General features: G+C 34.2%; 2 protein-coding genes across 2 annotated transcripts in view; both read left to right on the top strand.

Annotated features, from left to right (window-relative positions):
* LOC136037675 (uncharacterized) overlaps positions 1-3,266 on the top strand; it is a 35,214-nt gene extending 31,948 nt beyond the window's left edge. Inside the window, exon 5 of the mRNA XM_065720416.1 lies at positions 3,078-3,266. Within this exon, the coding sequence (XP_065576488.1) occupies positions 3,078-3,201 (124 nt within the window). The 3' untranslated portion in view covers positions 3,202-3,266. The remainder of the gene's footprint in view (positions 1-3,077) is intronic.
* Positions 3,267-4,872: 1,606 nt separating this feature from the next.
* Positions 4,873-21,301, top strand: part of LOC136037674 (methionine synthase reductase-like) — a gene marked incomplete at its 3' end in the record, with an annotated part of 463,030 nt that continues 446,601 nt past the window's right edge. Inside the window, 1 exon segment of the mRNA XM_065720415.1 lies at positions 4,873-5,052. Within this exon segment, the coding sequence (XP_065576487.1) occupies positions 4,921-5,052 (132 nt within the window).

Genomic DNA, 21,301 nt, shown 5'->3' on the forward strand with positions numbered 1-21,301 from the left:
TCTCTCTCTCTCTCTCTCTCTCTCTCTCTCTCTCTCTCTCACTATCTCTCTCTCCCATTATGTCTGCGTGTCTAAGCGGCTGTTTGCTTGTCTCTCTTACTATGCATGTGTTTCTGAGCGGGTGTTTGCATGTCTCTCTAACTGATAGTGCCTGTTTGCCTGAGTGGGTGTTTGCTTGTCTCGGTGTCTGTATTTGTATGTGTGTTGGTCTGACTTAATGTGTTTATATGTGTTTTGTCTCTCTTGGTCTCTGTGCCTATGAGTCTGGGCGGGTGTTTTCTTGTCCCAGTCTCTGTCTTTATCTGTTTTATCTGAATCTGTGTTTTTGTATGTGTTTTTGTCTCGTTCACTCTCTGTTTCTGTGTGTCTAGGCGGGTATTTGCTTGTACCAGTGTCTGTTTTTGTCTGTTTGTATAACTAAATCTGTGTGTTTGTATGTGATTTTGTATTTCTCACTATCTCTACCTGTGTGTCTGAATGGTTTTTTGCTTGTTCCAGTGTCTGTCTTTGTATGTTTGTATTTCTAAATCTGTGTTTGTAGCTGTTTTGTCTCTCTCTCTCTCTCTCTCTCTCTCTCTCTCTCTCTCTCTCTCTCGCTATGCCTGTGTGTCTGAGCGGCTGTTTGCTTGTCTCTTCTACTATTCCTGTGTATGTTAACAGTTTCTGGTGTTTGCTTGTCTCTCTCTCTGTGCCTATCTTTGCATGTTTGTGTGTCTGACTGTGTGTTTCGAATTATGGTAATCTACCATACGATGTGTTAACCTATTTAAGATTCTAGTATACCCCTATGAGCCTGCTAATAGTTTCTATATCTCTGAAAATTCCTTTTTTAAATCTCCAAGCTTTTGATAAACATTCTAACCGTTCAAGTTGCTAGCACACTGTAAAAATAATGGAAGCATAACCCAGTAAGGCATAAAAATATTTTTATTAAAATAACGAAATGTAGAATATCTTCATAAAAATAAAAAAGAATGCTTTGAATCCATTTCATAAAATACTTCACTGTATTTTCTCTTGACATAGCACTTATTCAAAATTCTAATCTGAAAACATTTTGAGTCAAAAAATTATAGGTGCAAAAAAACCTAAGTCCAAAGAATTTAAGTCCAAAAAAAGGGGGGGGGGCAAAAATTTGGTGGAGGGGAATTGAGGCTTTTGGAGGTTGGGTCATGGATGATCAAGGGCTGTCTTACTATTGCTTAAAATATATCTGACTTTATGAATTTTGACTTTATACATATCCCTAATACTAAGCAACATTTTCCAAAAAAAATTATACATATAATTATCGTGACTTAAATATGAGCCATTATAATAATTGGTCACTCCTTTTATTCAGTTAAGACCGAATAGTTGCTGATCATTGCCTGACAGGAATATGTAGGTCATGCACCCAAAAGCTACGAATGCCTGTCTTGGTCGGATATCTGTCTCTAACTAGGTAGTTTAGTACGGGCAATCCCTAGTGACCCAATAAGGAAGTTCTTTCTATAGTATAGGGAAGATTTAGTGCCTTAGGGTTCTTACCGCTGTCGTTATTACAAGCATACTAATTACTAAGTCTTTGTAGCTTCCACCATATTCATCGTACTAGCAGGAAACTATTATTTCAAACTTGGGATATTTTTAAAAATTTTAAGAATTTGTGCCTTACATCTTCGCTTTCATTTATCCATCTTTCTGCTGGTTTTTGACACACAAATTATCAACGGGTAATATCATTGGAGCTCTAAATGTGCACAGGAGCAAAAATTCAAGCAAATATAAGGGAAGGGGGGAGGATTTTCAAAATTTTGTTTCAACTATGATTCCTAACGGGTATTTATTAGAATCTGGATGGATCAACTTTTTTCAATTTTGTCAGCGAAAATACCAAAAAATTTATTTTTCAGGGAATGGGTATATATAGTCTAAGGGAACAATCAACCCTTCTTAATCCCCCTTAATTATTTCTCCTGGTCGTGTGCAATTTAATTTTTATTTACCAGTATGACTCTAGTACGGCCCGGTAAAAAGTTTTCCGTCCTTTTTTCGGTCAAAATTATATTCTACAAGAGACTCTAAGCAGATCTCGCCATTGACCTGGATTCATCCTTTTTTGGACTTGGGCCACTTTAAAATGGAGGAATGAAATAAATAGCGTGCGTAGCGATAACCTAGCCTCTACATTTTTTATTTCAATGATTCTTGCATCGACATACTTTCAAAGTAAACACGCATTAGAAAATAATTTAAGCTAGCATAAAACAAATATGTCTTTGTTGAAAACTTCATTGGAAATTTTTAAGTACACACTCAATCTAACCTTAATTAGCGGAAAAGCTTCAATTTGGGTCTGATACTTCTTGAAAAGTGGAGTCGTGGAGAAATATTTTATGATAACCGAAGGACTACCATAGGACTCCAGTTAAATAAACTACCAAAAACTTGCACCGGGAAGATTGACTTTAAACGCCGTAAATTGATTTTTTCATTATTAATAACGATGAGTATTTCTCATTTTTTAAATCTGCTGTTGATTTTTTTTTCTATTTTTTAAATACGCTGCGTGCCATCTATTAGAAATTTGAAGAATAAAATATTTTCTTCAATACTGAAACCCACTTCAAGCCTTAACAGTTTTACATCATGTTTGTCATTAAATTTAGACACAAAATGTGGATTTATTGCGGTAAAAATTGTATACCGAAAGTCACTAAGAAAGCGAATATTTTATCCACATTAAACATTTATTTTAGAGAGAGAGGAGTTTTTTTTTCTTGTTTTTGTATCCAGAAAAATAAGACAAAACTAATAACTAAACAATAAAACACAATTAAAAACCGCATTATTATCGCATCATTTCTGATTTATCAACTTCTAGATACTATGACGCTACATCAAGTATCACTCTCTCTCTATCTCTCTCTTCCTCTCTCTTTCTGATTGTCATATGTAAACATAGGTGGATATGGGATTAGCGTACTGGGGTATAAACTTCTAATCTACGATTTTTTTATTTTTTTTTTATCAGAACCGACAGAAAAAGATTTATGTGACAACATCTTTCTAAAGGTGAAACCTTTCTTTTTTAGACTCTGTGGCAATGATCTTAGTGGCGAATATTCTGTTTCTGGTGACACGGCAACACTTGAATTTCGAGGAGATAAGGACAACCCTGGACAATGCCAGATCAACATTGTTGGCTATTTTGACTAAAATACATTATAAAATATTATACTGATATTAGGGATTGAAATACAGGGAAAGTAATTGTGCTGTAATTTTGTTTGAATTTCAGTGTTGTCAAATTTACCGAATGAATAGGACCATATTGTTATTCCAATAACACAAATTCGTTCTACACAAACTTTTATTATTTTAACCATTCCACCAGAGATTTCAAATAAGGTTTTGAATCGTTTTATTATAGCATATCCTTTATAGTTTAACCCTCGGTTCACACTGATGAGATCTTTTTTACACAAAATTACCCAGGGATTATAGATGCAGGAAATGCCAATAATGATCACATTGAGAAACGGTTCATTATAGCCGCTGAAGCACGTAAAATCGTATGTCCTATCTAAACTGAACAAGAGTAGCTAAATTAAGTTCTAGAAGCCAAGAAAAAATATTCAAAAGGCTAGCTTATATTAGCCTAGGGTATAGTTATACTCAATTAGTAATATGTTGTTAACATCTAAATTCGTTTCCATACAAATATTCTCCAAATCCTAAAGAATTAAATATTTTGTTAAATGGCCATCATGTCCTTTGTTAAATATTACTGGACGACTTAGGACAAATGTGATCACCTTCTAGGCTTTTCGATTGTGAGGTTCAGAAAAGGTTCGACTTCAAAATAAAAGAAGCGCTTTTAACAGTTCAATAGAAATTTTTTGCCGTGGCTGCTGAAGCATTAAGACGCAAAAACTTGCAGCAAATAACGGATGAAATTTGTAATTTGATCACACAAAAATGGCTTTTTTTCTGGGAAAACATAGCATTGTGAACAAAGGAAAAAATATGCTACGACTGTATGCAATCCTGTGAACTAGCTTTGTTATAGGCACCTCAATTGCGTTGCTTATTTAAGGAACTAATTGGGCCCCATTCCTTTTTTTTTATTTCACCAAGACACTTCGCATGGAAGGATTCGTCATAGAAGTATCGGGGGGAGGGGGATTTTTGAGTGCCATTGATAACTTCGAAGACCACACTGCCCTTCTATGACGAAAGTAAAACAGTTCAAAATAGCGATGAAACCTTTTTATTGAAAAGTTCTTTTCATCGAATTAACTCTGATTAACATAAGAGTTTTACTGCTGATGATGAACACTGTATATGTGTTAGAAATATCCAGTTAAATAATTTTATATCTATTCACTGTCAATAAAAAGGTTTCATCCCTACTTTGAACTGTTTTACTTTTGAGTGCCATTGAAAATTCTAGTATCCATTTTAAGAGTCAAAATTAACTAAAGGGCTAGCAGCCTTTTCCTATGCCCCTTTCCACTGATCTTACTTCTGAAAAAACTCGGAAATTATTTTGATAGGAGCTTAAAACCTCCAAAGTAGGTCCTCAGTTTTATAGATTACGAGATAGCGTTCAATTCTGTTGATAGAAGAGCTTTAGTAAAGGTCTTGTCCTTGTATGTTATACCAGAGAAATAAATTAAAGTGATTAGTGCTATGTATGTGAATATAACTGCTGCAGTTTAAATAGAAATTAAAATTAGCAGCTGGTTTCAGATTTTATTGCTTCAGATTCTAGAAAAAGTCAATGAAGACTGGATTCAAAGTAAACTTTAGCAAGAACTTCAGAACATGTTCTAAAAGGGAAATTTGGCGAATTTCATAGATTTTCGGGCATATTTTTCACCGCTTTCGGCAGATAATTCAAATCTTGCCGGCAGATAATTCAAAGTATATGAAATGTGTGAAATATTCATAATATATGGAAGCCAAACTGGTCAATCACAAGGAGTTTGTGAAGAAATCAGCAGCTTAATGCAAAACCAAAAGCTTTACCATAATCTTTATTCAATGGAAGAGGCAGCCAAAAAGGTTATATTTGGAATGTTTCCTTCTACTAGAAGAGTAATTCCCAACCTTCTTCTAGTTCCCTACTCTCAAAAAAATGTTTTTATTGTGGAGGACCCTCTCTCACTTAGTGCTATTGGTAAAATTTTAGTTTATTGACTTGGCTATTTTGGAAAGGGGTTAGGTTAGGAAAAGGAAACTTTCAGAGATGGGTCTACAGGCTAAATTATATCCCAGAAATGTATTTTGAAGTACCCATCTCCACTCCTTATCCCTCTGGAGGGCCCTGAAATTTGCCTTCATGACAGGTCTTAACCTATTGAAATTTTAACAAAACAACATTTTACCTTAATTTTCAGTTACCAGTTGCCTTTTCTCTGCCTTTAGTTCTGGAAATACCATTTCTGTGATTTGAGTAGAATTCTGAGTAAATTTATAGAAAACAGTGTTACTGGCTTTTGTATAAATTGAATATATCACTTGATGCCTTTTTTATGCTCTTTACAAATATAATAATTGCTTCTACTGGAAATTCAGATTTAAGTACTTTTTGACCTCTTAAAAATGACTAAATATGTGGTATAAAAAAGGTTAAGAAAATTGTGTCAAACCTTAAATACCTTACAACATTGATCTTAAACTTACTGTCATTATAAATTGAATATATTCTTTATTGACATAAATTCTTTATTGACATTGAATTTTAAATAAAAGCATGCATTTTTGGTCAAAAATACAAAAGCCAGCTATTACAAATGCCAGTTATACTATTTGCTATAAATTTACCTATATTAAATACAGCAATGGTTAGTTTATGTATTTAAAATATGTTGTGCTTTACCCCAACTCCCTAATCTGCAAATCTATAGGCCAAATTTGTTTTTAAACTATTACAGATTTGCAATTTCAAATATCCTATTGTTTTGTAAAAAACAATCAAAAACACATGCTTTAATTGAAATTTTGGCAACAAGGAAGAAGAAAATGCCATAACATTGATAAAATTTATTTATCCAATTTAATTGTGGAAAATCAGTGCCTGCAGATAATATAACATTAAAAAAATGGATTTATAATTAAATGATCAATTTGAGTCCAATGTTTTAAAGTCTGAGACAAATGTTCTAAGCCTTTTTTTATCCCATAATTAGGTCATTTTTAAGAGGTCATAAAGTGCTTAAATGTGAATTTCTGGTAGAAGCAATTATTATATTTGTAAAGAGTATAAAAAAGGCATATAGTGGTATATTCACTTTATACAAAAGCCAGTAATACTGTTTGCTATAAATTTACCAAATTCTGAGCCATATCAATGTTTTTTTCAAAATTTAGGAAATGTATTTGCATATCTTTAAAACCTTATAAATTGGGATTGAGCAATGTTGTGAAGCTGAAAACAATTCTGTTGTACTTCATTCAAGCAGAAGATCTATTTTGCATGATTTCACTTTGGCAACACACAATTTTTAAAGGTCATCAAAGGTCAGGGCCCTCTAGAGCAAGAAGGAGTAGAGGTGGGTCCTTCAAAATACCTTTCCAGGATATACTTTAGCCTTTAGACTCATCCCTGAAAGTTTCATTTTCCTAACCTAACCCCTTTCCAAGATAGTCAGAAGTCAATCAACTTGAATTTTACTGTGCTATTAACTAAATATATAGGCTATATTTGAAAGCTGACTATATTCATATTTTCACAAAACAATATTTAATCAGTAAAATTATAGTTGAGAGGCCTCTTGCTATCTTGGAAAGTAGTTGAGTTTAGGATGTGAAACTTTTAGCAAGGAATTTAGGGCTAGGACTATACTTTAAGGTATTGCCAAGCTTCTATGTCAACCCTTTTCTGATTTCTAAGGCTTAGAAATTTGCCTAGCCTACTTGACAGCTTTAAATTTTGACAAAATAGCATTATTACCTAATTTTCAGTTTTTGGTCTCTTTATCTTTGGCTTTAGGACAATTGTTTAGTTTCATTACAAGCTGTCTAAACTGGAAAGAAGCATAGTTTCCATATTATAGCACTTAGAAATTCTAACTCTAGAAGCACACCCATTTCTGGTTTACCCTCCTCTTCCATTTGGTAATCTATAAATGTGGATAAAATTCTAGTTGATTGACTTCTTGCTGTCTTGGAAAGTTGTGGGGTTAGGGAATTGAAACTTTCAGGTGTAGGTTTACAGAAAAAAGTATTTTGAGGTCTCTAACAATACTCCCTCCTCTATATAATACAGCTTTTTGTGCATTACAGGTTATATTTTGGTCAGATTTGATCCAATATTACTATTAAAAGTGTAAATCCTTGCTTACCTTAGAAAAAGTTAACTTTTCACTGTTTTTTAAGCTACTATATTCAATAATTAGAACACCAACACTGAACAACAGTTTTCACCTGTTATGGTATAGTTAAGACTAGAATGTGGGTATTTTAACAAACCCTTGGCTCAAGTCTATATAATATTTTTTTGACATGTCTTATCTAAAGGTCTGAAAACAGGGAAGATGAGAAGGTGGAACTTCTGAAGACTTGTAGGGTTGCAATATTATAAAAACTAATTCTTGAATAAAAATATTGTTGAAGTTTTTATTTGGGCAACCACCCTGTTGTAGCACCCTAGTAATCGCATGTAGCTGGTACGTTTGATATTACATCAACATGATAAAAAAGCCTCTTCTTTCATGAATAAATATTGAAAGTTTCCATAGATTAATGTAGATTTGAAGAAATGCCTTCTGACAGAATAGAGATTATACAGTTTTTCAGTTCAAGATTAAATTTGTTGTAAAAGATTCTTGAAGGCCTTGATGAAACAAATTTGGTTGAATAGTGATTCTTGCAACTAAATATTATCTTTACATTAAAGCAAATTAGTCCTTGAGCCCTGCAGGCAGTAGGGCAAGGTCTGTATTCTGATTGGTTGAATTGTTAGTTGATGATTATGATCTACTTTTGTTTGCTCTTTCAGGCTTTAGGCCAAATAATTATTCAATAAATATAGAATACAAACCTTGTCCTTCTGCCCACTGGGCTCATGGACTAATTTACTTCACTCTATAGGTAATATTCCCTCACAAGAATCCAAGCAAATTTTTTTTCACCAAGGCCTTCCCATAGCCAAAGAATCTTTTAAAGAAACCTTATAAACTGTAAGTGCTATGGAAGCTATGCTGCTTTGCTGTATAGTTTCCACTTTAGACAGCTTGTGATGAAACTAAACAATTACTGGCTCTAGTTTGGAAAATACAATTCTTGTTATTCCAGTAGAATTTTTGTTCATTTGTATTAGGAAGGAACTTCCCCCCCCTCCTATTGTGCAAATGCATACCCTGAACTGTATTTATAACTTAATGTAGGCTATATATATATGCACATAAGGAGAGTAGGGTAAAGTTCATTTCCAACACAAATGAACTTTATATTTGGATTCAGGATGCAATTTCAACTCTTAAGGTTTGTCTATTTCTTAGCTAAGTCTCTAATATAAGCTCCTCCATCTTAACCACGTTTTCAGCCATATCAATGTTTTTTTTCCAAATTCCAGAAATATATTTGCAGATCTTTGAAACCTTATAAATTAGGATTGAGCAAAAGTATGAAGATCAGTATAATTTTCTTGTAGCCTACTTCATTTAAGCAGAAGTGAGACAAACCTAGAGATTTCTGTGTCTTCTAGCACACTTAGTTTTGATGCTGACAATAACCATTGCAAGAACAGGTGTGTGTGTAGCTGAACAACCATGCACCTTAACCTCCATGCAAATGGACCCCTGTGTAACTGAACCACCATGTAAATCAATCCCATTTAACTGAATCTCACTTTAACAAGTTTGCCAGGGGTTAAGTTAAATGGTGGTTAAGTTGCAATTTTGACAGCCTTGCCCTCAACCCTCAAAAGTAAGAAAATATGGACATGCTTGGCCTCTATTGAATACTTTTGAAACAGATTTCATCAAACAGATTGTGATAATAAACTATAAGCAAGGAACAACTCATGCCAATAGTAACCCACATTCTGAAAAAAAATGTTGATGCCAGTCAATACAATTAAAGAATTTGCTGTTTATGACAATTCCAAATGCATAGAATTCATTAAGTTTAATGCTATTCATCATAACTACAAGTCTGAAAAAATTTGTCTGATTCTTAAAGGGGGGAGGGTAAATGTCCCCAAAAAGTAAAGTGATCTTAATGAAAATCATTCCATCAGACTCAATGTACCAAAGAACCTAATTTAGAGATTGCAAGCTCTTACCTACTGGAAAAGATCATGGATGTGTGTTTGTTTGTTTTGTTGTTGTTTTTTCCCAGTGGTCATTTTACTGATTCAATAGTCCTAGAAGACTAGAACAGGACTAATTAAAGAGAAATCAAAAGTTCTAGTGCCCTTCTAAAGTGACAAAACAGACTGAAGGTGAACTGTCCCTCTCCCATGCTCCTTCTCTCCCTAAAGACATCCACTCAAATTTTTTAGATAGCCATTATAGCTCAAACTGGTTGAAAGATCCAGTGTGTCTGCCTCTGGGTTAATACAACCCCCTGTAGCCTTTGGGTAAAGGGCTGTAAGCTATATGATTTACAGATTAATTACATATAGTATTTGTTATTAGAAAATATGTGGACATTTTTCATGGGGAATTTTTGGCAGTGGGATTTTCCTATGGGATTATATATGGCTGTGGGATTGGCAGTGAGGAGAAAATTCTCCATGGAAAAAACTTTCAGGGGTAAAATTCCCAGGGGAGTTTTCCAGAGCTCGAATGTGGGATTATTTTTGTTTGTCTTACTTTCTCTTTGGCTGGTCAATTTTATATGTAGAGATTATTCTGGGGGAATTGTCCTTGTAAATTTTTCAGTGAGAAGGGAACTGTCTGGGAAAATTGTCAGTGAAGGGAATTTTGTGTATGGAAATTTTCCATGGAAGGGATGTTTTCAAGGAAGGATTTTCGACATAGGGGGGGGGGGTATCAGGCATTATCTGAAAAACATTCAGAAATTAGACACAAAAAAAGTATTTCAACTGAAAGTAAGGATTACCATTGGAACTTAAAACAAACACAAATTGTTGTCTACTTGGAGGTACCATCCTTTCCTAAATCCATCAGTCATTTTACTTCGTTTTTTTTTTTTTTAATTTAAAAGCTTTATTTTCTAATTCAACAGTTTTTGTGTTTAAGTAGTTACTCTCAAAGAAGTTTGACAGAACAACACATTTTAGAGTACAGAGCAAGTAGTTAAGGGGGAGGGAAAAGTCCCCCTCGTGTATTGAGTAACTTCTGTTTATTTTTTTTTTTTTAATGTTGCTGCTTATTTTAATAAAAAAATTATTTGTTGTTTAGTTTAAAATCATATAGATTGAAGTATAAATGCCCAAATCAAAATTGATCTGTTATTATTTCAAAAACGTTTAATTTTCAACAAAATTTGCATATAAAAGTTTTAGTTGTTCATTGACAACAAATCTGACGCTATTATGGTAATACAGGTAATATTATGGTAATACATTATGGTAATATGGTATATATAACAAATCAAGTACATATTTTACAAATGTTGGACAAGTCACAGTGTTTAAATATTACCATGACAGAGCTACCTGTCATAATACCCCTTTAATTCCTCTCCTTTAATTCCAAACTTCTCACACATAGACCTTCTATACCTCTTTCAGCTCAAGGTCATATATACTTATTTAAGTAATCGTCATTAAGGATCTGATTTAGATTATTAAGTATCCTTAGCATTAAAAGGACTATCTTACATCTGGAACACCCACACCCATTAAATACACTTTGAATGGTGCTGACTTTGCACAAAATTAGTATTTATAGAATTCTTGGTATTTTGATCATAAATCATAAACCTGCATATCAAAGAACAAAGTAGAAAAAAAATTAAAGGAATGTCGTGCAAAAGGTGCTTAATTTCCACTAAGCCTGTCATTTCAGGATTTCTAGCCTTGCTGATCATAGGCAGTGCAATAGCGCTGGGTAAGTAACGAGCAATGTGGGCACAATGTATTATTATTTTTTTTGAAAAGACATATGCTTTGTGTCAAAGGAGTTGTCAGAGAAAAATCAAAAAGGGCTCATTCAATTGGAAATTGAAAGGGCTCTTGTCCTTTTTAATAGTCAAAACTAAATGGAGGACAACTAACAACCTTCCCACGCCCAACGTTTCCCCAAAACCATTCAATCTAAATTTTGAGATAACCATTTTGTTCAGTGTAGTTGAAAGACCCAGAAATTATGTCTTTGAAGAGGACGGCCCCCCCCTAGAGCCCACAGAGCAAGGGTTGTAAGTTACGGCCTGAGGACATATAAGGTTTATATAGAAAGGGGTGACCATATAAACTTTGGAGGGGCCTGATTGGATTGCTAATTAGAAGTTTTAGTTTCTTTTTTGAGATTCTGATCGATGGTAGGGTGGATACTAACCCCCTCGTTTGTTGTTGTAGGAACTTAAAAAAGACCCATTCGATTGGAAATTGAAAGGGCTTTTTTTTAATAGTCAAAAGTGATTGGAGGCCAACAAGCCCTCCTCCCCACACCAAAAATTCCCAAAACACGTCTAATCAACATTTTGAGATAGGGATATTGTTAAGCATAGTTGAAAATTTGGGCAATTATGTCTCTGAGGATTACACCCCCCCCCCAAGATTCCTCAGCACAATTTTTATAAATTATGCCCTGAGGGCATATACAGTTTTATGGAAAGGGTGGTTGCATAAAGTCCAAAGGGGACTCATTTAATTGGACATCCAGGGTTTTAGTTCCATTTTTCAGAGGTAAAGTGATTGGAGGCAACTAACCCCCCTCCCACAACCATTATTTCCCCAAACAAATATAATCAAAATGTTGAGATAGTCATTTTGTCCAAAGGTCTAGAAATTATGTCTGATGATGAAAACTCCTCCCCCCCACAGCCTTCAGGGCAAGGATTGTAAGTTATGCCCTGGGAGATATAAGTTTTATATAAAAATGGTGATTGCATAAATTTCGGATAATACTACGTATAGATAACAATACTACTGTGACTACTATTACAACTAAGCCTAAGGGTAGGAAGGTGAAATTTTAAAGGGGAAGATGAACTGAACCAGAATACGCCCTCTGTATGTAAGTTGTAAAAAGGGTGCAGCAGTAATGTCTTAGGAACAGTTTGGTGTTTGAAGTTGAAACTAAGAGGGCTTTTTGTGAGGGATGTTGAACTATTCAAAAGAAAATATTTTTATCCTAATGCTACTGCTTCTACTCACACTACTGCTGCTGTTACTATTATGTGTTTAGGTATATAAGGCATGTCAACCGCCCACAAACATGTAATTGGCCCATTATACTTTATAAGTAAATGTTGCTAAAAAACAAATGACAAAGTATTTATGGTTGCCAACAGTATACTTCAGCAATATATTGGGAACAACTGGGGGTATTAAGTTGAAACTTTTGAGGATGCTACTTTTACTACTTCTTTTCTTAAATAAAACGAGGGAAAGTGTATCCAGGTTGTCAAAGATCATAGATAGAATCTTTCGGGACTGATATTAAGTTTTATTTCCTAGGTCAACTTCAGAAGCTATAAAATTAAATTAAAAACACTGTTTGTGTCAGGATTAAAAATTGTTGAAAAAGTTTCTCCAACATACACACAGCAACCCATACTATGGGTTCTTATTGAAGAAAACTAGAAAGATATAAAATATTATTGTTCATTAAAAGGCTAAGTCAATAAAAAATGAAAAGAAATTAACTTAAAAAGCTTTTTCCTCACAATAAGATTTTCAAAGAAAAGTAAAGAGCTCCATTAAGCTAAGAATGAGCAGAAATAAAGTCAAATAATCTTTCAGGTGTAAAACTACCACAAAGTCGCTATCAATAAATAAGTGAAACTAAAAACGAACAGAAATTATAATAAATAGCCAAATCAAACTCAAAACGAACAGAAATTAGCTTGAGCAGTGCTCATAACTCCCATACTTTCTTAAGACTAGAAAACAATTTGCATTTTAATGAAAAGAAAACACTTTAAAATGTTCACTTTTTTACTTTCCTAAATAAAAAAATTATCAAAACTTTAAGAAATAAATATCAGTATATTTTAGTTAAACTAACAATCCACGGTCTTTTTTAATAAAGAGAAAATTGTATTCTGGCCTTGAGAAGGTAGGAACCCCTCACAGCCGTCAGGGCAAGGGTTGTAAGTTATGCTCTGGGGCATATAACGTTTGTATAGAAAGGGTGGTTGTAGAAACCTTGGAATGGGCTCATTGGATTGGAAATCAGATGTCCTTGTGCCCTTTTTAAGATCCCCCCTCACACATTGTATTCTCTCGAAATGTATCTGGTAGAAATTCTGAGATGGCCATTTGTTGTTGTATAAACTTTGAACAGAGCTCTTTCGATTGGAAATTGAAAGGGCTAATATTCTTTTTAATAGTCAAAAGCGATTGGAGGGCATCTAACCCCCCTGCCAGGCCTACCATTTTCTCAAACATATCCAATCAAAATTTGTGAGATAGGGATTTTGTGCAACGTAGTTAAAAAGGCCGGAAATTAGTGTCTTTGAGGATGACACCCCCTCCCCCCCTACAGCCCTCAGGGCAAGGGTTTTAAGTTCTACCCTGGGGGCATGTAAGGTATATATAGAAAGGGTGATTGTATAAACCTCGGAGGGGGATCATTGGATTGGTAATCAGAGGTTCTAGTGCCATTTTTAAGATTTGAAGTGATTAGAGAGTGGATACCCCCCCTCCTCACACACCTCATATTTTTTTTTAATATGAAATTTTGAGATGGCAGTCTGTTGTCTTAGAAACTTCAAAAGGAGCTCATTCGATTGGAAATCGACAGGGGTAGTGATCTTTTTAATAGTAGACAGTGAATGGATGACAACTAATCCCCCTCCCACGTGCACCGTTTCCGCAAACCCATCCAATCAGACTTTTTAGTTAGCAATTTTGTTCAACGTAGTTGAAAGGTCAATAAATTATGCCTTTGATGATGACTACCCCCTCTTCCAGATCCCTCAGGGTAAGGGTTGTAAGTTAAGACCTGGGGGCATATAAGGTAGGGAAAGCGTTGCACCTCTGACCGGCGTGTACCCTTGACCAAGTTGTCTTTGCTGCCTTCTTACACATTTTTCGACAGTTAAACTTGCTGTTACCTGCATCAGCCCCTAGTAAGTACTGCTATACATTCAATTTGACTTGCAGAGAGGCAAGTCAAGAATATTCCAAAAAAGGAAGAAATTGAGAAGCAGAAGATGAAAAAGAAAAACGTGAGTCAAGTGATCCAAAAGAAGAAAGCAACGAAACAGTTATTTCAAGTTGATTCAATGTCTGATTCTGACCCAGATACTCAATTAGTGGACGATAATGAAGACTATGACATAGATTTTATTAATTTTGCCGATTTGGAAGATCAGGAAAATTTTGAAAGAAATGAACAAATTTAAAGGCGATTTTGTTGGTGTTAAGTTGGTTGGCAAAAGGAGTGTGAAACGTGTTGTTGAGGAAGTAGAAGACTTATATGAAAGCGAATTACAAACTAAATATCTAAAGACACTAGGTGATACAAACTCTTTTAGATTTGTAAGGACTGATCAAAAGGAGTATCACATTGATGAATCTGGTATTTCATTGAAACTTTCGAATCCCAGTCTACACAAGTTTTTAGTTTGGGACGAGGGTCAGTGGCGTGACTCTGTAAGCTTAGCCAGAGTCGACCCAGCTTTAAATGAGTACCTGGAGAAATCTGGGGAAGGTAAACAGGAAGGGTGTGCGACAGCACAGGTTGGTTGGCCCCCAGCCCCCCATTACACTTCCTGGCTGAAGGGCCAAGAAACGGAGATCAGCACCGCCGGTAGGGACTGTAAAGTGTAATGCCGTATTCTTTACCTTTTTTTTTTATCTAGTTCCTCTTAAAACAGGTGGGTCTGCTCGTCAAATGGAACATCTGCGATTCGAAATTGATTTGTCAATGTTTAATTTAGAATATCTAAAAAAGAAAAAGAATTGAATAATTTCAATTCAATTTAAATAAAATCAACTTTAGGTTTTAAGAATAATAAGGTATACAGAATATCTGATTTTTCACTTCCTTAACTTTTTCACACGGCGAAGTTCAATCTTGAATAAAAATCTTATTCGTCACAAATGAAATTGTGATTACAGGGTAAGATAAAGGTTAAGCAAAACAATTTGAAACTGTGAAATTAGTGGCATCTGTAGAAGCAATAGCCATTGATCGAAGCGCACATATGTAACATGCTGGGTCTCATGAGTACGAGTACTTACTTTCCGTGGACTTGGTCTGGTATCGACCAGAGGTCACTAGCCGAAATGCTTTGGGAGGGCAATGAATTTTCCCAACAGGCTGGCCGTTTTCCTCCACAGGCTGGACGATTGGGGTGATACCAGTAAGCAAATCACTTACTTCTTCTCTTGTTGACATCTTTTAAAAAGAACAAGGTTTTATGCAAGTTTATTCCTCAAACTAAACCAAATCACTTACTTCCTCTCTTGTTGACACCTTTTAAAAAGAACGAAGTCTTATCCAAGATGCCTGCTAAAAAACAAGTAGCAAATATGTCCCTTTTAGTTTTGTACTTATTTATTAAAGTGATCAAAGGTACAACATAGCGTGGGCAAATGTGCATAACCTATGTTGTACCTTTTACCAGTTAACGTGTATTGTGACATGTATTTACTCTAAAAAAAATTAATGCAATATAGGTTCCAGAGATTATGTGTATGTATCAAGAACTAAAGTTTGTCACGAATATAATAAATTCTTTTATGAAGATACCATTGTCATAAGAAAAATTATAAAAAAGACCAAAGGTACCACTACTAGTACTACTAACAACTCACCGCAGCAACAAGCCACCTGAGGCCAACACAGCTATGCACACTCCTCCTCCATCCCAATCTATTCAAAGCCTCCCTCGTTATGCCCTCCAAGGAAGTTCCCGAAATGTATCTGATTAAAAATTTTGAGATGGCCATTTGTTGTCAAAGTAACTTCGAAAACAGCCCATTTGATTGGAAATTGAAGGGGATAGTACCCCTTGTAATAGTCGTAAGTGATAAGAGGGAAATTAACCACCCTCATACGCCCAACATTTTCCAAAACACATTCAATCTAAATTTTGAGATAGCCATTTTGTTCAACATAGTTAAAAGGTCCAAAATTATGTCATAAAGGAAACAACCATCCGCCGCCCTTGGGGCATGGGTTGCAAGTTGTGCCGTGGGGGCATATAAGTTTTTGCAGAAAGGGTGGTCGTATAAACTTCGGGGGTGGGGGCTTATTGGATTGGTAATCAAAAGTGTTAATTGTTATGTGTTTTTTTAAGATAACCCTCCCCCTACACCTCGTATTTTCCCAAAATGAACCTGACTTTAATTTTGAGGTGGTATTTGTTGTCGTAGAAACTTCGAAAGCAGCTTATTCGATTGGAAATTGAAAGGGCCAGTGCGTGGTTTAATAGTCAAAAGTGACTAGAGAGCAATTAAGCCCCTACCGTGCCCATCATTTTCTCAAAAACATCCAGTAAAAATTTTGAGATAGCTATTTTGCTATTAAAATATGACTATTAAAGTATATGAGGGGGTTGCCCTCTCCTTGCTCGTAATTTTACTCAAAGTTTTGACTTTGTGTTCCAATTATTTGAGATGACGCCCGAAGCACAAGGGCTTATTTAGAAGAAGAAGAATAAGCTTTTTTAGAAGTTCCGAAAAAAATCAGTGTAAAGATTTTTTCCGCATATTAGTCGAAGGTGGTTTCTATGCTAGCAATAATCGCAGATTACCCTCCTGTCATTTTGTTTCAAAATATCTAATAAGCCTCTTTCGAGTTAGTCCCTAGAGAAAGAGAGAGGGGTACCATGTTTTCACTTCTGTATTTTATTTCTTTAAATCAGCGGTATCAATTATATTTTGGCGGTTCAATTCTTCTGGCAATTTGGGGTGATTTTCACCTTGAGCTGAGACACTCCCTAGAGAGGTGTGAAACGTTTTCGTGTACAAGGAACTTAAACAGAGACATGCAGCAAACTTTATCCATCAATGGGAGCAACGCATAACTTCAGACGAAAAAATACAGATAGAACATTCTGATTTTTAGTCTTGTAGTTCTTCGAAAGTAAACGCATAAATTCTCACCTTGTGAGCAACTTCTTTGACTTTGTGAAAGAGCAATTTCATAGCAGTTTTTCCGTCGCTTTTCATTACCTGACAGAATTTTTGAACCAAACTCTTTAACATCAATCATGGCGCAATTTAAGGTTTTTCCAGTTCTCATTGTCGCCTGAGCTATATAAAGATAGCTATATTGAACCATAAGAATAAAAAATACTAAAGCTTTTTAAAAGCTACAGTCAGTTATATATAACCAAACATAACTATTGTTTCTAGTAATGAACTTTCATAAGAGGACGGTGGCTTGAAATTTTCATTAATAGTCTTTTTCAGAAACAAAAAACCATTTAGGAAAACTTCAAATTTGCCATCGATCTTCCCTAGAATAGAATGTTTAGCTACTTTAAAAGCTTTTTTAAAAGCTACGTACTAAAGCTTTTTAAAAGCTACAGCCAGTTATATATAACCAAACAAAAGTATTGTTTCTAGTAATGAACTTTCATAAGAGGACTGTGGCTTGAAATTTTCATTAATAATCTTTTTCAGAACCAAAAAACCATTTAGGAAAACTTCAAATTTTCCATCGATCTTCCCTAGAATAGAATGTTTAGCTACTTTAAAAGCTTTTTTAAAAGCTACATACTAAAGCTTTTTAAAAGCTACAACCAGTTATATATAACCAAACATAACTGTTGTTTCTAGTAATGAACTTTCATAAGAGGACGGTGGCTTGAAATTTTCATTAATAATCTTTTTCAGAACCAAAAAACCATTTAGGAAAACTTCAAATTTGCCATCGATCTTCCCTAGAATAGAATGTTTAGCTACTTTAAAAGCTTTTTAAAAGCTACATACTAAAGCTTTTTAAAAGCTACAACGCGTTATATATAACCAGACATAACTATTGTTTCATAAGAGGACCGTGGCTTGAAATTGTCGTTAATAATTTTTTTCAGAGCCAAAAAACCATTTAGGAAAACTTCAAATTTGCCATCGATCTTCCCTAGAATAGAATGTTTAGCTACTTTAAAAGCTTTTTAAAATCTACATACTAAAGCCTTTTAAAAGCTACAACCAGTTATATATAACCAAACATAACTGTTGTTTCTAGTAATGAACTATCATAAGAGGACGGTGGCTTGAAATTTTCATTAATAATCTTTTTTAGAAACAAAAAACCATTTAGGAAAACTTCGAATTTGCCAGCGATCTTCCCTAGAATAGAATGTTTAGCTACTTTAAAAGCTTTTTTTAAAGCTACATACTAAAGCTTTTTAAAAGCTACAACCAGTTATATATAACCAAACATAACTGTTGTTTCTAGTAATGAAATTTCATAAGAGGACGGTGGCTTGAAATTTTCATTAATAATCTTTTTCAGAACCAAAAAACCATTTAGGAAAACTTCAAATTTTCCATCGATCTTCCCTAGAATAGAATGTTTAGCTACTTTAAAAGCTTTTTAAAATCTACATACTAAAGCTTTTTAAAAGCTACAACCAGTTATATATAACCAAACATAACTGTTGTTTCTAGTAATGAACTTTCATAAGAGGACGGTGGCTTGAAATTTTCATTAATAATCTTTTTCAGAACCAAAAAACCATTTAGGAAAACTTCAAATTTGCCATCGATCTTCCCTAGAATAGAATGTTTAGCTACTTTAAAAGCTTTTTAAAAGCTACATACTAAAGCTTTTTAAAAGCTACAACACGTTATATATAACCAGACATAACTATTGTTTCATAAGAGGACCGTGGCTTGAAATTGTCGTTAATAATTATTTTCAGAACCAAAAAACCATTTAGGAAAACTTCAAATTTGCCATCGATCTTCCCTAGAATAGAATGTTTAGCTACTTTAAAAGCTTTTTAAAATCTACATACTAAAGCTTTTTAAAAATACTAAAGCTACATACTAAAGCTTTTTAAAAGCTACAACACGTTATATATAACCAGACATAACTATTGTTTCTAGTAATGAACTTTCATAAGAGGACGGTGGCTTGAAATTTTCATTAATAATCTTTTTCAGAACCAAAAAACCATTTAGGAAAACTTCAAATTTGCCATCGATCTTCCCTAGAATAGAATGTTTAGCTACTTTAAAAGCTTTTTAAAATCTACATACTAAAGCTTTTTAAAAGCTACAACCAGTTATATATAACCAAACATAACTGTTGTTTCTAGTAATGAACTTTCATAAGAGGACGGTGGCTTGAAATTTTCATTAATAATCTTTTTCAGAACCAAAAACCATTTAGGAAAACGTCAAATTTACCATCGATCTTCCCTAGAATAGAATGTTTAGCTACTTTAAAATCTACATACTAAAGCTTTTTAAAAGCTACAACCAGTTATAAATAACCAGACATAACTGTTGTTTCTAGTAATTAACTTTCATAAGAGGACGGTGGCTTGAAATTTTCATTAATAATCTTTTTCAGAACCAAAAAAAACATTTAGGAAAACTTCAAATTTGCCATCGATCTTCCCTAGAATAGAATGTTTAGCTACTTTAAAAGCTTTTTAAAAGCTACAACCAGTTATATATAACCAGACATAACTATTTTTTCCAGTATTGAACTTTCATAAGAGGACGGCGGCTTGAAATTTTAATCAATAGTCTTTTTCAGGACCAAAAAACCATTTAGGAAAACTTTAAATTTGCCATAGTTCTTCCCTAGAATAGAATGTTTAGCTACTTTGAAGTTATAACAACCTTTGTCAACTGATAAAATTACTTGGTACAAATTCGAAAGTTTCTTCTCCAAAATCTTTATCAACGCCATTGAGAACGTTCTTTTTTCTTATTAAATTAAAAAAAAACTAGTTTTTTTTTAACTGAAAGTAAGGAGCGACATTAAAACTTAAAACGAACAGAAATTACTCTGTATATGAAATGGGTTTTTCCCCCTGCAATTACTCGCTCTTTATGCTAAAGCTTTTAATTGTTTAAAAAAAAGTAGAATTGTGGCAAAGAGGCAAACTTTAGCGTAAAGAGCGAGGGATTGCGGAGGAGACAACCGATTTCATATATGGAGTAATTTCTGTTCGTTTTAAGCTTTAATGTCGTTCCTTACTTTCAGTTAAAAAAACTCGTTTTTTTTAATTTAATTTCTGAACGTTTTTAGATTAATGCATGTTTGATTTGGCTCTCCGCACATAAATTATTAAAATGAAACTTGCATATTAATTCTTGTTTTGGCTAAATGGATTTCTCTTATTTTTGATCAGACGATTTTGAGAAATAAGGGGTGGGGAAGGAGGTCTAGTTGCCCTCCAATTTTTTGGCTACTTAAAAAGGCAACTAGAACTTTTAATTTTTAACGAACGTCTTTATTAATAAAAAATATACGTAATTTAAGAATTAACTTACGTAACAAACTTTTATATTCTAATATTTTTATTATGTATGTGACGGGGTTTTTACCCTCGTTAATACTTCGCTCTTTACACTAAATCGTAAGTTTTGTCCCAATTCTTTAAGAATGACCCCTGAATCAGAAAGGCCGTAGAATAAATAGATGAAATTCCTAAAAATACTTTAGCTTAAAGAGCGAGGTATTTAGAAGCTTATCCCCTTCTAAATACCTCGCTCTTTATGCTAAAGTATTTTTCGACCCTTCATATACGTAATAATCTCTGTTCGTTGTAGTTCGCTGTTACTTTCAATTGAAAGAAACTTTTGCATGTTTATTTTTTCATTATTTTTTTTTATAGTAATGCTAGAAAATCCTGCGTCCTTTTCATTGAATTTCTCCCCATGACATATTTCTCCAAGGAATGATCCTCCCACATAGCCCCCTCCCCTCGATCCCATCCCCAAAACCAAAAAATCCCCCTGAATACGTCTGTTCACTTCCCAATAACCACTATTGTATGTAAACACTGGTAAAAGTTTGTAACTTGCAGCCCCTCCCCCACGGACTGTTGGGGAGTAAGTCATTCCCGAATACATGCGGAACAAAATGTCTATCTTAAAATTTTGATCCATTGACTTTTGGGAAAAATGAGCGTGGGAGGGGGCCTAGGTGCCCTCCATTTTTTTGTCACTTAAAAAAGGCACTAGAACTTTTCATTTCCGTTAGAATGAGCCCTCTTGTGACATTCTAGGACCACTTGGTCACTACGATGACCC

This window comes from Artemia franciscana, chromosome 17 (assembly GCF_032884065.1).
Source record: "Artemia franciscana chromosome 17, ASM3288406v1, whole genome shotgun sequence".
Taxonomy (NCBI): domain Eukaryota; kingdom Metazoa; phylum Arthropoda; class Branchiopoda; order Anostraca; family Artemiidae; genus Artemia; species Artemia franciscana.